General features: G+C 41.4%; 1 protein-coding gene across 1 annotated transcript in view; it reads left to right on the top strand.

Moving 5' to 3' along the window:
* The window catches only part of ZNF81 (zinc finger protein 81), a 64,431-nt gene extending 54,834 nt beyond the window's left edge, over positions 1 to 9,597 (top strand). The window contains exon 5 of the mRNA XM_008272556.5: positions 449 to 9,597. Coding sequence (XP_008270778.1) covers positions 449 to 2,145 — 1,697 coding nt within the window. The 3' untranslated portion in view covers positions 2,146 to 9,597. The remainder of the gene's footprint in view (positions 1 to 448) is intronic.
* Positions 9,598 to 18,187: the final 8,590 nt, after the last annotated feature.

The raw sequence follows: 18,187 nt of genomic DNA on the forward strand, positions 1-18,187 counted from the left end.
TGCGCTCCAAACACAAGAAAAGATAAGAAAATTGAAAGGCCTACTTGCCTGGTTTGATCAGTTTATGCTGTGTATATGCATTGAAATATTATACTGTGTCTCATAGAGTATTACATGTTAGTCGACAAATTTAAAATGAAATAATTAATTGAAATCTCTCACTGACTAAGCCAATTAAATATTTTTATTTAAAAATTATTTATCATGAATCAAATATGTCTTAGGCACTGAAATGGTATTGGAAACACCTGTGACAATCTCAGCAAGAATTGCATATGAACTACATCCAAGGTAATTGCAGTAATAAAGAGATTGTACGATATAGTGACTAAAATACTTATCACATTGAAGGATTTCCACTTGTTCAATTTGGATTAACTGATGTGGTCCTTTTTGTCTTAATGCTGTCTATTCTTACGTCAATTTTACTCTTCCTTTCTCTTTTTAGATGGGATTAAAGCTTCTCTAAAAAGAAGTTCTGGAAAAGCTCCATTTCACAGAGAAACAGAGGGCCAAGCTACAAGAGATGAGTCCTTGTGTTCCGTGTTAGAACTGTGGCAAGGTGCTGAACAGATAAAGAGATGCCAGGAAAAGCACACCACACCTCCGGTCCATGCTGCTTTCATCACTAAGAAAATAATGAATGCAGAGTGGGATTGTGAATATAAAGACATTGGAAAATGTGCTCCTCCAAACCCAAACCTTTTTCCTTCACAGAGGAGACCACATAAACGTGACACATTTGGGAAGCGCTTGAAGCATGATTTAGACCCGCATATTCATAGTAAAAGCAGTGCAGCAAAGAACTTCGATAAAATTATTGGACATGGTCACGTTTTCACCCAGGGCTCTTCTTACGCTAGCCATGAAACCATGCACACAGGAGGGAAGTTCTGCGAAGGCAATCAGTGTGGCAAAGTGCTCAACCTCAAACACACACTCAGTCAAAATCTGAAGTTTCCTGCTGCAGAGAAAGCAAACACACGTAGTGAATTGGGGAAGATCCTCACCCAAAAGTCACGCCTCTTTGCACCCCAGAGAATTCATACCGTAGAAAAAGCTCGCGAACTCAGCAAGTGTGTGAATGTCTATACCCAGAAGCCACTGCTCAGTATATATCTGAGAGTCCATAAAGATGAAAAGCTGTATGTATGTACTACATGTGGCAAGGCCTTTATCCAGAATTCAGAGTTAATGATGCATGAGAAAATCCATACTAGGGAGAAACCCTACAAGTGCAGTGACTGTGGAAAGTCATTTTTCCAGGTGTCATCTCTGCTCAGGCATCAGACGACTCATACTGGAGAGAAACTCTACGAATGCAGTGAATGTGGGAAAGGCTTCTCCCTCAACTCAGCCCTCAGCATACATCAGAAAATCCACACCGGAGAGAGACATCACAAGTGCAGTGAGTGTGGAAAAGCCTTTACCCAGAAATCGACACTCAGGATGCATCAGCGGATTCACACGGGAGAGAGATCCTATATATGTACTGAATGCGGGCAGGCCTTCATCCAGAAAGCCCACTTGATTGCACATCAAAGAATTCACACTGGAGAGAAGCCTTACGAATGCAGCGACTGTGGGAAGTCGTTCCCTTCCAAGTCACAACTCCAGATGCACAAGCGAATTCACACGGGAGAGAAACCCTATATCTGCACGGAATGCGGGAAGGCCTTCACCAACAGGTCCAATCTCAACACCCACCAGAAGTCTCACAGCGGAGAGAAGTCGTACATATGTGCTGAGTGCGGGAAGGCCTTCACCGACAGGTCGAACTTCAACAAACACCAGACCATCCACACTGGAGAGAAGCCCTACGTTTGTGCCGAGTGCGGGAGGGCCTTTATCCAGAAGGCAGAGTTAATCACACACCAGAGAATTCATACTACAGAGAAGCCTTATAAGTGCCCTGACTGTGAGAAATCCTTCTCCAAGAAACCACATCTCAAAGTCCATCAGCGGATTCACACAGGAGAGAAACCCTATATATGTGCAGAATGTGGGAAGGCCTTCACCGACAGGTCGAATTTCAACAAACACCACACCATTCACACTGGAGAGAAGCCCTATAAATGCAATGAATGCGGAAAGGGCTTTACCCAGAAATCAGTTCTCAGTATGCATCGCAATATTCATACCTGAAAGCAAGCCCAGTACTTGAACATGAGAGCACCTTATAGCACAAGTCAGGTCCAAATATGTGTTAGAAAATTCCTCCAAGGCAGATCTGTCTGAGTGAGTTGCATTCATCAGGCTGTCTCACCTGAGATAAGAAGAATTGCTCAGACTCTCTAAGAATGCATTGAGAGAGAAGGAATTGCCATTTTTGTTCAGCCTCACAAAATATAGCCGAATTCATGCCAGGAAAACTACTGTCCCTTTGATGCATGAGGAAAAGCCTTCCTTGAGAAAGTAGTCAGCCCTCTGTGTCCACGGATTCCACATCCACCAGTTCAACCAACCTTGGATCAAAAATATTCTAAAAAATAACGTGTCTATACTGAATATGCACAAATTTTTTTCTTGTTATTATTCCCTAAATAATTCAGTATAACAACTTAGCATTTTCATTGTATTAAGTAATTGTATAAGTAATCTAAAGGTGATTTAAAGTATACAGGAGGATGTGCATAGCTTATATACAAGCTGTGTGCCATTCTGTGTAAGGGACTTGAGCATCCATGGATTTGGGTATCCACAGGAGGTTCCTAGAACCAATCCCCAGTGATTCCAAGGGATGGTGATCATAAGGTGAATTGTTACCAAATTCTTATAGGAAGGAGAGGGCAACCTTACATAAATGATAATCATGTTTAATGTGTTATATTAAGCAATTTAAAGTGACAAAATGAAAGTTGAAACAATAATCTATTTGACATATAGACCTATTCTTAGTTCCATAGAGCATTTGTGGCAGAACACATTGCACAACAACAGAAATGGTTTAAGTAAAATTCTCTTTTCAAATTTAGAATAATTTTATCAAATATGTCAGATATGTTTCTTACAGAACATTTCTATCAAGTGAATCCATAATTGAGAAGTCATTTTGGTTTTACATGCACACACATCTGCAGGTATAATTTTACACATTATCCTATCATTCATACTGGTTTCCATAGCATAATGTTCTTACCTTCTTTCACTGTGCGAAAAATGCATAATCACCACAGATTTCTCTCATTCTATTATGCATGTCCTTTTGCAATGTTACTTTCTTGTTTCTCTTATTAAGAGGTGGCATCTCTACTGCTTGACTTTGAACTTCGCTATGTAAATTACTTTGGCCAATGGACATTAAAAAGAGGCTCAAGAAGTGTGAGAAGACTGCCTGAGGCTTGCACTGTCTTGTTGCTCATTAAAATCCAGAGATCTCTATGTCAGGAAGCTCAGATCACTCTACTGTCTACTGTGGGATGAAAACCCACACAGAGCAGAGGCAAGCCAACCTGGCTGAGGGCCCTTCAAACTAAGTAGCCTGCCAACCATCAGACATAGGAATGGGCCTTCCTAGACCTCCAGCCCCAGCCAAGGCAGCCAAGCCAACCTGCAAAATTGTGAAATAAAATCATTATCATCTTAAGCAACTACGTTTGGGTCTAGTTTGCTGCATAGAAAGCGCTAAGTCATACTTGAAAGTGTATTTTGGCAGAGATATTATACTAAATCGTTAACACAAGTGGTATTGGCTTTGGGCCTAGATGCAGATGGAGACTGGAAAAACAGTGAGGAAACTGTTAATAAAGGCTCAAAAAAATAGCAGTCCTTGTAATTTGGTAAGGAAACACTGCCAAAGCAGTGACCATGCTATGTAGACAGATAAGAGAATGTACCAAACGCACTTAGGCATCTGGCTAAATAGATTTGCCAGTATATGGTAGTGTCAGTTTGCTCATATGAAAAGGTACAGAGATGAACTAAAGTAATAATTGTGCCATTGGCAAGCGGAGTTCAGAAGAAATACAGAATATTTAGTACTTAATGGGTTGGAAAATAACTGTTTCACATTACTAACCTCTCCAGCCATCAAAAATTTTCAAGGTTAAAAAATATGGCCTTAGGATCAAATCATGTGTGTGTTAAGACCCTAGTTGGTGCTTGGAGGACTCTCAGCTACACTGAAGGGCTTCTGAATATCTTTACAACATTGTCCCACAGTAACTTGACACACTACTCAACATAGAAAGAGGCCTTTGGAGCATGGAGTAGATCCAAACCAGATTCATGGGAAACCCATCATGTTCCTTGTTGAGTTTCACCAGTGAAACTACCTCCATGTGGGATTAAAGGGACTGAAGCCTTTCAAACTGAAAGGTAGCCTCCTAGACTCTCCTCTTTAACTTCTGTCAACAGGATACAAGCCAAGAAAGTTACTCATCTGCAATCATGGGCCATTCCTTATGGGAAGTAAAGGACATCTCAGAGGGAAGACTCAAGAACAATGCGTCAAAATGGACTAGGAAGCCATTCCTAGAGAGAACTGTGCCCTAATCCAAAAAAAAAAATCATTTTCCCTGGAAGTGGGAAACCTAAAAATATTTCTCTGGGATTTCAGAATTGTTATGGAACAGTGACTAACAGGCACCTCTTGTTCCTTCTCATTTTGAATGAAAGTTATTGCAGCTATCTTGTCCCTACATCACCATTGTGTATATATTTTGTGTGTGTGTTGGGAAGAGGGTCATATAACTTGTCATTTAGCATATAGGTGTCTGAATCAAGAAACAGGAGCTGTACCCAAGGAGCTCCAGCCATATCTGAACCTGATACAGAAGACTTGAAATCCTGGATTTGAGCCTCATGTCATAATTTTGAATGAGACATTTGGAGGTCCTGGAGTGGGGGTGAATGTATTTTGCATGGAGTAGTAATGTGAATAATTTGTGACCATAGGCACATTGTGTTAGAAAAATTCTACAAATTTCTCCTACCCCTATATGTGTTCCCATTTTTGAGTCATTTCTCTTTGTGTTCCAGTTATGACAATATCTTTTCATCTGTCTACAAAATTACTGATTTTCCCCCCACCCTGGCTCTGTCATGTCTACTTATGGATCCATTGAAGGCGTTCTTCGTCTTAGTCATGTTTTATAATTTTTATTTCCATTTGACTCTTATATTTCTCATATTCCTACTGAAATTTTCCATCTCTTCATGCTTGTTCATGTTCTCCACTACCCCTTTGTCTTGTCTTGGGCTGCTGTAACTAAGTTCCAAAAACTAGGTGGCTTATAAATAGCAGAAATGAATTTCTCACAGTTCTGCAGGCTGGAAATCTGAGGCCCCTCTTCTAGGTTGCAGATTGTCAACTTCTCGTTGTATTCTCACATGGTAGAAGGTTGACTAGAGTTCCTTTTTTAAGCGTACTAATCCTATTCATGAGGGCTCCATCCCCATGACCTAACTACCTCTCAAAGGCTCCACCTCCTAATACTATCACATTGGTGATTAAGAGTTCAGAATATAAATTCTTGGGATACACATTTAGTATGTAATGCCCTTTGACATTTTAATGGTAGTTATTTTTAATTCCCTGACAATTCCAATAACTGGGTCAGCAGAGTATGGGTTTGTTTATTGCTTTGTATCTTGGCAATGGGTGATTTTCTCTTGCTGTTTTGCATCTAATCATTTTTGGTTGAATGTTGGACATTGTATGTAGGGTAGTAGAGGCTGAGGTTAAATAATATTTATTCTGGAAATAGGCATGGCTGCGTTTCTGTTAGGCTGTTAATGTGGTGGGATTGAGCCTGTCTAGTCAGGACTTGGGCTGAGTTTGGGTTTTATTGTTGCTGTTGTTCCCTTCAATACCACAGATTTCAAATTACTCTTGTGTTACCTGATATGTGGGGTAGACACCGGTTTCCCAGAGAATTTCTCACAATGTTCTTGGACCACACTTGCCATTAGGCCTTTCCTGTGTGCCTGCACAAGACCTCAAGGAGGGTCTCTCTCTCTCTCTCTCTCTCTCTCTCTCTCTCTGCTCTTGCTTTTCCTTTAGTAGTAGATGGCTGTTATTATTTGGTTCTTGCTGACCTGGTGATGCAGAACTTGTCCTAGACTAGCATCGGTTTTTAGTCAGGCCCTGTATCCCTGTCTTTGGATTTTTTTCGGTAATCCTGCTTCTTTTCTCCTGGTAGAAGGCTTTGAATAATCTGGGCCCAAGATGGTTTCCTGCCCTTATATCATGGATAGATTTTTTTTTCTACATTTCCCTTCTAGTCACAGTGGATCCTCACCTATGTCCTGAGGGCAGCAAAGTTGGCTCCATTTCTGCTAGTGACTTAAGGCTTTTGTTCCATAGGAGAGTAGGATCCCACTGGGGTTTTGTGTCATATCTGTATTAGCAGCTGCCCCCTTACAGGTCTACACCTAATGAAGGGAGACTTTCTCTAGTTCCCTCCCCTCTCCCACTGTTTCTTGTGAGCAGGAAGTGGAGGTCTGTAGAGAAGAGCCTGCAAGTGGGAGCCAACTACCCTTAGGTCTGCAGCTGCCAGCAGTTCTATATTCTTTTTTTTTTTTTTTTTTTTTTTTGACAGGCAGAGTGGACAGTGAGAGAGAGAGACAGAGAGAAAGGTCTTCCTTTGCCGTTGGTTCACCCTCCAATGGCCGCCGCTGCAGCCGGCGCACCGCGCTGATCCGTTGGCAGGAGCCAGGATCCAGGTGCTTTTCCTGGTCTCCCATGGGGTGCAGGGCCCAAGCACCTGGGCCATCCTCCACTGCACTCCCTGGCCATAGCAGAGAGCTGGCCTGGAAGAGGGGCAACCGGGACAGAATCCGGCGCCCCGACCGGGACTAGAACCCGGTGTGCCGGCGCCGCAAGGTGGAGGATTAGCCTATTGAGCCACGGCGCCGGCAGCAGTTCTATATTCTTATACCATCCTACACTTAGTCTTCAGCAATTCATTCAACTATTGCTGAATTCTTACTGCTTGGATAGTAGCCCCTTCTTCCTTCCTACTCTGCCATGGGTAACCAGTGATAACTTTCTGCTTGTCTTTTCTTATATTTCAAGATGGTTAGTTGCTCTGTGGTCTTAGTTCTCTAGTGGGTCCAAGAAAAGATGATTTTATAGATTACTCAACTTTTTTATTGTAAAGATGGGAGCAGTGCTCTTTCCAGATGTCTACATCCTAGGCAAGCCAAAAGTCTGGACATTACCCCCTTGGCCACTACTATCAGATTGTATGCCCCTTTCCAATGTGACTTTGCCACTTCACCCATCAAGAGGTGGAATCTATTTCTCCAGCTCTTGAAACTGGGCTTGGACATTTCTTTGAGCTGTAGGACATCATCAAATATGACCCAAGCAGAAGTTTCATAAGTACTTGCACGTTGAGGTTTGCCCACCCTTGCTGCTCTTGGAAATCCTGAGCCCGCATGTGAAAAAGTCTAGGCTGTGGTGTTGTAAGATGATATAGCTCACAGAGTGATGGAGCAGTGACCAGTCATCCTAGTTGAGGTGCCCTAGACCAACCAGATTTTCAACTGCCAGAGGTGGTATTTGAGAGCCTGTCTGTGACATTCACAGAAGACAGTTTTTCTGAGAAGTGTTTCAACAGAGGACTTGTCCAAACTGTAGATCAGTTCATATGAGGATGGAAATTGTTTCTTGATTTTGTGACAAGGAGGTCATTGTTGACTGATGAGTAATATTTTAGAAATGAATTAAACTAAAGAAAGCAATTGAGCAAACCTGGAGGAATTTATGAATTCAGGTAATAGTACTTCACCATAAAGCAACTCTTCTGATAGAAAAATATTAAGTCATTGGGCTGGATTGCTCCATGGTGGTCTAGGTTATACTGAGAAATGAGAGTTGGCCAAAAGTAGAAGTTTTGTGACATTTGAAAGGCCAAAAGGAAGGAGCAACCGTTACTCTCAAAGTCTTTGTGATTAGATACAGTGAAGGGCAGATGCAGAGCTAGCCAGCGGGTTATGAATTTTCCTCACTCACCTACCCTATCTGCAACCCTTCCTTCCAGCTCCCAGCCCTGGAGATCAGCATTAGTCTCGTGCCTACCATTAGTTACTTGGCTGCAGACACACAAAGCTAACAGCTTCTCATCGATTTCTCCATCCACTCTCTCTCACTATCCCACCTCGACAGCTGGATGTGCATGGCTTCTCAGATTTCCCTGAAAGTTCTTACTCATGCTAATGTTTCAAAGGGGCTGAGTTAGTGACTTCTCTGACCTTCCAGTTCTTCCTTCCATGCCTCTACTTCCCCAGCTACTTCTATAAATTGTGAGATCCAATTAATATTTTTAAATCTTTTATTCCATATATTCATGGTGATTATGCTTCCCTGATTGGGACAAGTTCCTAAGAGCTTGGTACATGTTGCTCTTCTAAAATTGAGATATGCCATTTAGAAATCTTAGATGAACTTGCTCTGTTTTTCCCTTGTATATAATGTACCTTTTTGCCTCATGCTTCTTTTTTAATTCTTGAAGATAAGAATCCATGAAAGCATATTCTTGGTCCTGATTTTGGTGTATGAATTTTACCTAGGTTATAGTGAGCCATTCATTGATTTCAGGGAAGTTTTATTTTGCTTAATATTTTTTTTCTGATACACTTCTTCAGGGATATCAATTTCACAGATATAAGCTGTGTCTTTGTCATCTTGCATTCATTTTGTGCCATTCTACATTCCTTTTATGTCATCATTCTTTTGTGTTTGTGTGATTGGCTCTTGCCTCCTGTTCAGAGGCAGTTCTCCATGAACCTCATTTTTCTTCATGTTAAACAGTAACAACAAATCTGCTCAGATTTATTTACATTGCAGAATAATAAAAACAGAGAATTTCTCCTTCCTTGTGGACATTTCCAGAGAAGATGGGCAATAAAACAATATAACAGTATTTCTCCCACATCTTAATTATGTACATTTTCAATTGTAAAAATATTGAAAGAACAGCACAATAGATACATACAGTTTTTATCTAGATTTAGTAATGTGTATGTACATTTTTCCTGAAATATTGATGATAAGTTATAGATACTAATATTACACCCGTAAGTGATTGAACATCCATCTGCTAAAAATGGACAGTCTCCCACATAACTGGGATATCATTTTCAGCCTAATTTTATGATTTCCAATATCCAGTCCATTTTCAAATTTCTCCCATTGTCCCCAAAATATATTTTATAGCTTTATTGAGCTATAATTAGCATATAATAAATGTAACTTATTTAAAGCATATGATTTAGTTTTGACACATGTACACCTTTCATAGCATAATTACAATAAAAATATTGAATGCATCTATCACTCGCCCTCCTCACATCATTGCCCCATCCATAGGCAACCAATGATCTGCTTTCTGTCATTATAGATTAGTTTGCATTTTCTGTAATTTTATGTAAGTAGAATCACATTGTGGGTTCTCTGGCTTATTTCATTCAGCATAATTTTGATATTCATTTGTATTCTTACATGTATCTAGATTCATTCATGCATTTTTATTTCTACATGATATTTCATTGTATGGATATACCCAAATTTGTTTATGCATGTATTGATGGAAATTTGTTTCTAGTTTTGGACTATTTCAAATAAAACCATTATGAATATTTGTACACACACTTTTGTGTACATGGTTTTCATTTCTCTTGGACGAATGCCAAGGAGTGAATGACTTGGTCATACAATAGGTGGATGCTCAATATTTTAAAAATGCTAAACTGTTTTCCAAACTGTGCTATTTTGCATTTGTACCAGAAGTATGAAAATGTCCCAGTTACTTCATATCTTTGTCTTCACTGGGTATGATTTTTAATGTAGCCATTTAGTATGAATGTAGTGGTATCTTACAATGAGTTCCATGTATAAGCCCCTCACAACTAGTGCTTTGAGCATCTTTTCTCGTATACAGTCCTCTGCGATGGTTTGGAATGTGTGCCACCTTTTGGGAGGTGTTTGAGTCATGGAGGCAGAGCCCTTTGAGTGACTTCTCGTTCTCCCAGAACTGGATTAGTTATTGTGTGAGTGAACTGTTCTAAAGCAAGCTTGGCTTCCCTGACTTTTTCATACTTCCTTTCTCACACATGTGCTCCTTACAAATGCACTGAGTTCCCCACCATTGCAATGACGTTATGAGGTGCCACCAGAAGCTGAGCAGATGTGGGCACCATGATCTGGGACATTCTCAGCTCCAGAACTGTGAAGTCAAAATAAAACTCTTTGATTTGTAAATGACCCACAATTTTGTTACAGTAATGGAAAATGGGCTGAGACATCATTTATATATCATCTTGATTGTTACTGTCTTTTAAAACATTTTACCCATTTTTAAAAGATAGATTTATTTATTTGAAAGGCAGAAGGACAAAGAGAAGGAAAGGCAGACAGAGAAAGATCTTCCATCTGCTGGTTTACTTCCTAAATGTTTGCAATGGCCAGAGCTGGGCCAGGATGAACCCAAGAGCCGAGAATTCCATCTGAATCTCCCACATGGGTGTCAGGGACCCATGTACTTGGGCCATCATCTGCTGCCTTCCCAGTTGCATTAGCCAGAAGCTGGATCGGAAGCAGAAGAACCTGAACTTGAACAGACATTCAAGTATGGGATGCAAGCGTCCCAAGTGGCAGCTTAGCCTGCTGCACCACAATGCCTGTCTCAATATTTTGCCCTTTTTTTAAAAAAAGATTTTATTTATTATTTATTTGAGAGGTAGAATTACAGATAGTGAGATGGAGAGAAAGAAAGAGAGGTCTTCCATCTGCTAGTTCACTCCCCAGATGGCCACAACAGCCAGAGCTGGACTAGTTCAAAGCCAAGAGCCATGAGCTTCCTCTGGGTCTCCCACGTGGGTACAGGGGCCCAAGGACCTGAGCCATTCTCCACTGCTTTCCCAGGTGTATTAACAGAAAGCTGAATCAGTAGAGCAGCCGGGGCTCAAACCGGTGCCCATATGGGATGCTGGCACTGTAAGCAGAGGATTAACCTGTGCCACAGCACCGGCCCCTACTCTGCCCTTCTTAAACTAGTTTATTTTATTTTTGAGTTGTAAGACTTCTTTATAAATCCTATATGTAAGTCTATTGTTACATATATATTTTTGCTAGCATTTTTCTCCCAGGTTTGCCTTTTCATTTAAGTAACAGAAGAGCACAAGCTTTTCGTTATAGTAAGTCCAATTTGTTTTTATTTTCTTAGTTTATGCCTTTTATGTTATGGTCAAGAAATTTTTTGTAAAACCTAAGGTCATTAAGATTTATGTTATGCGTTCTTCTAGAAGTTTTATAATATTGGCTCTTTTTAAAAAAATACTTATTTATTTAAAGTCACAGTTACAGAGAGGCAGAGGCAGAGAGAGAGAGAGAGAGAGAGAGAGAGGTCTTGCAGCCACTGGTTCCCTCCCCAAATGGCCATAATGGCCAGGGCTGGGCCAGGCTGAAGCTAGGAACCAAGAGCTTCATCCAGTCTCACATGTGGGTGTAGGGGCCCAAGAACTTGGGTTCTACTGCTTTCCCAGGCACATTATCAGGGAGCTGGATAGGAAGTGAAGCAGATGGTACTCGAACCTGTGCCAGCACTGCAGGCTAGGGCTTTACCTGCTATGCCACAGCATCAGCCACCATAAAATTGACTCTTAGGGGCCGGCACTGTAGCGTAGTGGGTAAAGCCGCTGCCTGCAGTGCTGGCATCCCATATGGGCGCCAGTACAAGTCCCGGCTGCTCCACTTCTGATCCAGCTATGGCCTGGGAAAGCAGTAGAAGACGGCACAAGTCTTGAGCCCCTGGGAGACCCAGAGGGGAGACTCAGATGATGCTCCTGGCTCCTGGCTCCTGGCTTTGGATCGGCACAGTTCCATCCGTTGCAGCCAATTGGGGAGTGAACCAGTGAATGGAAGACCTCTCTCTCTCTCTCTCTCTCTCTCTCTGTGTGTGTGTGTGTGTGTGTAACTCCAACTTTCAAATAAATAAATAATTCTTTAAAAAATTGACTCTTAGATTTGGCTCTGTGGTCCATTTTAATTTAATTTTATATAAATCCTGTCCAAGGATTCAAGTTCATTTTGGCTTTCATATAGCTGTGCAGCCATATGAAATGGTGTTCCAGCACCATTTGGAGAAGATGATCCATTGAATTGCTTTTATTAGAAAATCAATTGGCTGGTTGCATTTGGTTATATTTTTGTTTGCCTGTTGTAATGGCAGTACCACTATTGTCATTACTGTAGCTTCTGCCTCACTGTAGGATTACTGAATACTATAGCTTCTCAAGTCTTGAATTGGGGCTGGAGCTGTGGCACAGTGGGTTAGGCTGCGGCCTGCAGTGCCAGCATCCCTAATGGATGCCAGTTTGAGTCCTGGCTGCTCCACTTCAGATCCAGCTGCCTACTAATGCACCTGGGAAAGCAGCAGAGGATGGCCCAAGTCTTGGGCCCCTACACCCACATGGGAGACCCAGAAGAAGCTCCTGGCTCCTGGCTTCGAATCGGCCCAGCCCTGGTAGTTGCAGCCATTTAGGCAGTGAACCAGCCGATGGAAAATGAATCTCTCCCCCCCCCCCCCCGCCTTTCAAATAAAATTTTTAAAAACATATTGAATCAGGTCATATTAAGAACTTCTACTTTATTCTTTTTTTTCTACAGTTTCTCAAGCTATTCTAAGTCTTTTGAATTACCATAGAAGCTTAGCAGTTACTATAAAAAGCATGCTGGGATTTTGATTGGAATTGAATTGAATGGAGAAAGTCGACAACTCAGTAATATTTTCTTCATATTCATGAACAAGATATAACTTTCCATTTATTTAGGTATTTACTTGATGTGTTCTATAATCTCTAATGTACAAGTCTTAGATATTTTTTCAAATTTATCCCTAAATTTCATGTCTATGGTATTTTATTTGATTTTAAATATTTATTTTATTTATTTGAAAGGCAGAATGACAGAGAAACAAGGAAACACAGAGAAAGAAAGAGATCTTTGATCTGCTAGTTCATTCCCCCAGTTGCTGGAGCTGGACCAGGCCGAAGCTGGGAGCCAAAAACTCCATCTGGGTCTCACACATGGGTGGCATGGCCAAGCACTCAGACCTTCTTCCATTGCTTTCACAGGTGCATTAGCAGGGAGCTGGATTTGAAGTGGAGCTTCTGGGACTCCAACCAGTGCCCCAATACGGGATGCTATCATCATAGATGGCAGCTTAATTCGCTGTGCCACCATGTCGGCCCTTATGATATTTTAAATAGTATTAGTCATGAGGCGGGCGCTGTGGCATAGCGGGTTAAGATGCTGCCTGCAGTGCAGGCATCCCATGTGGGTGCCGGTTTGAGACCCAACTGCTCCACCTCCCATCCAGCTCTCTGCTATGGCCTGGGAAAGCAGTAGAAGATGGCCCAAGTCCTTGGGCTCCTGCACCCGCGTGGGAGACCTGGAAAAAGCTCCTGGCTTCTGGCTTCAGATTGGTGCAGCTCCAGCAGTTGTGGTCAATTGTGGAGTGAACCAGCAGATGGAAGACCTCTCTCTCTCTTTCTCTCTCTGACTCTCTTTCTCTCTGTGTGTAATTCTGACTTTGAAATAAATTATGAATCTTTAAAAAATAGTATTAGTCATTTCTAAATTTAAATTGTCAATAACTTTTGTTAGCATATAGAAATATAATGGACTTTCATATGTTGGTCTTATATCCCATAACCTTGCAAAACTATTTTTAGTAGCTTTTTGGGAGACCCTGTAACCTTTTCTTTCTCATTGTTTAAGATTTATTGGTTTATTTGAAAGGCAGAGTTACACACACACACACACACACACACCCAGATCTTCCATCCACTGGTTCACTCCCCAAATGGTTGCAACCAAAACAGCTGGGCAAGGCCAAAGCCAGGAGCCAGGAGCTTCTTCTGGGTCTCCCACATGGGTGCAGGGGCCCCAGGACTTGGGCCATCTTCTACTGCTTTCCCAGGTGCATTAGCAGAGAGCTGGATGCTTTAACCAGCTGTTGCACACCACCACCCCTCCCCCTTAAGCTTTTCTACATAAACAATCACATCACCTGTGAAAAATGATAATTTCATTTCTTTCCTTTTACAATAGTTGCCTTTATTATTTTCTTGTCTTATTGGACTAAAACCTACAGTACAATGTTGAATGGACATTGTCAAATATCTGTGCCTTTTTGCTGACCTTAGTAAGAAAACACTTAGCTTTTCACTGTTAATAGGGTTTTCTTATATACACTATCAGGCTGATGAAGTCACCTCTGTTCGTAATTTGTTGATAGCCTTTATCAGAAAATGATAATGGATTCTGTAGGATGCTCTGTCTCCATTTATTGAGGAGGTCATGTGGTTTTTCTTTTTCAGGTGGTTGACCTGTTGAACCGTGTTGATTATATTGTGCCTTGACAGTTAAACAAACCTAACATCCCTGGCATTACACTCCTGTTTGTCATGATAAATTATTTTTATATATTTCTGGATTTAATTTGCTACTAATTTGATTAGGAGTTTTTCCATATTTGTTTACGTGGGATATTTTTCTGTAGTTTTCTTTTCCTGTGTTTTCTCTTTCTGCTCTTGGTATCAGGTCATAGGATAAGCTGGAACGGTGTCCCTCCTCCCGAAGAGTTGCTGTAAAAATAGTATTATATCATCTTTTAATCTTTAACACAATTTTCAAGCGATGCCAACTGGTCCTAGAATTCCTTATGAGAAAGCTTTTACCTATGAATCCAAATTATTTAATAGTTATAAAGCTGTTGACGTTATAATTTTCTTCTTCACTGAGCTTTGATAGTTTCTATCTTCCAAAGAACTGTGTGGTCACGTAAGTTGTCTGATTTAGGAACATACAATGTTTCATCACACTCCCTTTCTCTCATGTTTGATATTTGTAATTTGTGTCTTCTAGCTTTTTTGTCCTGATCAGTCTAGCTAGAAATTTATCGATTTTATCAAATAACCAGCTTTTGGTGTCATTGACTTTCTCTACTGTTTTCCTAGCTTCTGTTGTGTTGGTTTGTGCTCTTTATTATTTCCTTTTTGGCCATTTTGTACTAAATTTGTTTTTTTTTTAATTTCTGCAGATGAAACTGAGGTCATTTATTTTGACTTTGCTTCTTTTGTACTGCCTTTTCTTTTTTGTAAAGATTCATTCATGGGGCTGGTGCTATGGTATAGCCGGTAAAGCCACCACCTGCAATACCAGCATCCTATATGGGCCCTGGTTCGAGTCCAAGCTGCTTCTCTTCTGATCCATCTCTGCTATGGTCTGGGAAAGCGGTGGAAGATGGCCCAAGTCCTTGGGCCCCTGCATCCGCATGGGAGACCTGGAAGAAGCTCCTGGCTCCTGGCTTCAGATCGGCATAGCTCTGGCCATTGCAGCCATCTGGGGAGTGAACCAGCGGATGGAAGACCTCTCTCTCTCTCTCTCTCTCTCTCTCTCTCTCTCTCTGCCTCTCTGTAACTCTGTCTTTCAAATAAAATTTTAAAAATCATTTATAAAAAAAAATTTTTTAAGATTCACTCATTCACTTGAAAGGCAGGATTACAGAGAGAGAGAGGCAGAGACAGCAAAAGAGATCCTTCATCCACTAGGCCACTCCCCAAATATAAATCTTTAGTTAGATAAATTATCCTCAAGCACTCATCTAGTAGAATCCTATGGGGTTGGTACTGTGGCATTGTGGGTAAAACCACCACCTGCAGTGCCAGCATCCCATGTGGGTGCTGGTTCGAGTCCCAGCTGCTTCTCTTCTGATCCAGCTCTCTGCTATGGCCTGCGAAAGCAGTAGAAGATGGCCCAAGTCCTTGGGTCCCTGCACCTGTGTGGGAGACCTGGAAGAAGCTCCTGGCTTTGGATCCGCACAGCTCCGGCCATTGCAGTCATCTGGGGAGTGAACCAGCAGATGGAAGACCTCTCTCTTTCTCTGACTTTACCTCTCTCTGTAACTCTTTCAAATAAATAAAATAAGTCTTAAAAAATGAATCCTGGGCCGGCACCACGGCTCACTAGGCTAATCCTCCGCCTGCGGCACTGGCATCCCGGGTTCTAGTCCCGGTTGGGGCGCCGGATTCTGTCCCAATTGCTCCTCTTCCAGTCCAGCTCTGCTGTGGCATGGGAAGGCAGTGGAGGATGGCCCAGGTCCTTGGGCCCTGTACCCGCATGGGATACCAGGAGGAAGCACCTGGCTCCTGGCTTCAGATCAGAGCAGTGTGCTGGCTGCAATGCACCAGCTGTAGCGGCCACTTGGGAGGTGAACCAACGGAAAAAGGAAGACCTTTCTCTCTGTCTCTCTCTCTCCCACTGTCTAACTCTGCCTGTCAAAAAATAAATAAATAAATAAAATGAATCCTGTATATTTTGAAATGTTGTTCTTACATTTTCACTCAGTTCCTAACTTACAATATCCAAGTATTTGAGGAGTTTACACATATTTATCTTATGATTTGTAATTTGATTCCACTGTGGCAAGAGAATGTACTTTGTGTGACTTGAATACTTCTAAATTCATTGAGACTTCCTTTATGGCCCAGAAGTCCCTGGCATACCAGAAAAGAATATGCTTTCTGCTTAGTTATGTAGCATGATCCATTAATGTGAATTAAGTTAAGATTTCTAACTAAATCAAGTTTTCTATGGTGTTCTTGGATTTTTGTCTATTTATTAATTATTGAGGGAGTGCTATTAAAATTTCTAATTTAAATTGCAATGTTGTCCATTTCTCCTTTCAGTTATACCAATTTATGCTTTGTCTATCTTGAAGCTGTTGGATACACAAACATTTAGGATTGTTAAGCCCTATTGTTGAGTAGATGCTTTTGTCATTATATTACCCTATCCCGGTAAAAATACTATATTAGATATGACATATATATATAAATACATGTGTACATATATGAAATACATATACATAAATATATCTGTTATATATATAGTTTTCATATTGTTGTTTCCCAGTAGCCATTCCATTTTCTTTTTGATCAGTTTTAGCAAGTATATATTTTCCTATATATCTAATTTTATTTAAAAAATATTTTAGGCTCATAAAAGAGTTATAAAGATAACAGAGTATATATAGCTATCACTCATCTTCCCGTGATGTTAATGTTATACATAATCCTGATAGATTAAATAAAAACTATCAATAATGTTAACAAAGCTGTAGACTTTATTGGGATTTTCTCGGTTATTTCCTTACTAAGTTTTATTTTCCTAGCTCCTGAATCTTCATTCTGTTCCATTGATAACATTTGTCCTTTTTTGTTTGTTTGTTTTGAGCGGCAGAATTACAGAGAGAGAGAGGAGAAACAGAGAGAGGTCTTCCATCCGCTGGTTCACTCCCCAGATGGCTGCAATGGTCAGAGCTGCGCCAATCCGAAGCCAGGAGCCAGGAGCTTCTTCCGGGTCTTCGACGCGGGTGCAGGGGCCCAGGGACTTGGGCCATCTTCCACTGCTTTCCCAGGCCATAGCAGAGAGCTGGATGGGAAGAGGAGCAGCCGGGACTAGAACCAGCGTCCATATGGGATGCCAGCACTTCAGGCCAGGGCTTTAACCCGCTGCGCCACAGCACCGACCCCAAATAGGACTTGTTTTTACCATGGCTAACCTTAGTCTCGCATCCCCCTCAGAGGTTAAGCAGGCTCTGCGTGGCTCCAGGCCCCCAGAGTGACAGAGACACTCTTACCAGACAGGATATTCAAAAGGCTTAGAAGTTACCTCCTGGAAGCCTGGGACAGAGACCAAAGCTGCTTTGATCAGAGTACAGCCTTCCCTGCACACTGACTTCTCTCTCCCAGGATCCAGTCCAGGATGCCCTGTAGCATGGAGTCATCCTATTTCCCTGGCCTCTCCAATCATAATCCTGAAAGTTACAGTCCCCAAACGCCATAATCCCAAATGCTGAAATCCCCAAAGCCCCGAAAATCCTGAAAAATCTAAAATTCCAGATGCTGCAATCTCGAAAACCAGAACCCCCAAAACCACAGTTCTCATGGAAAAAAAAAGTTATAAAAGCAGGATAGAAAGCCACGTTCTGGGGAAGGAATTGACCACATGAGAGAGCAGCTATGAAAGCAGTTTAGAAATGCATAATTTGTTTGTTTCTTTTATCTGATAAAATTCTAGGAACTTTTAATAAGCTCAAGCCACATTTTCCTGAAGAAGCCAAGGGGTTACTCACTGGTTCAAAGCTCACTAGGTGAATGGTAGAAGAAGGCACTT

The sequence above is a fragment of the Oryctolagus cuniculus genome, chromosome X (genome assembly GCF_051225735.1).
Source record: "Oryctolagus cuniculus isolate XC-2025 breed Fujian yellow rabbit chromosome X, ASM5122573v1, whole genome shotgun sequence".
Classification (NCBI taxonomy): Eukaryota; Metazoa; Chordata; class Mammalia; order Lagomorpha; family Leporidae; genus Oryctolagus; species Oryctolagus cuniculus.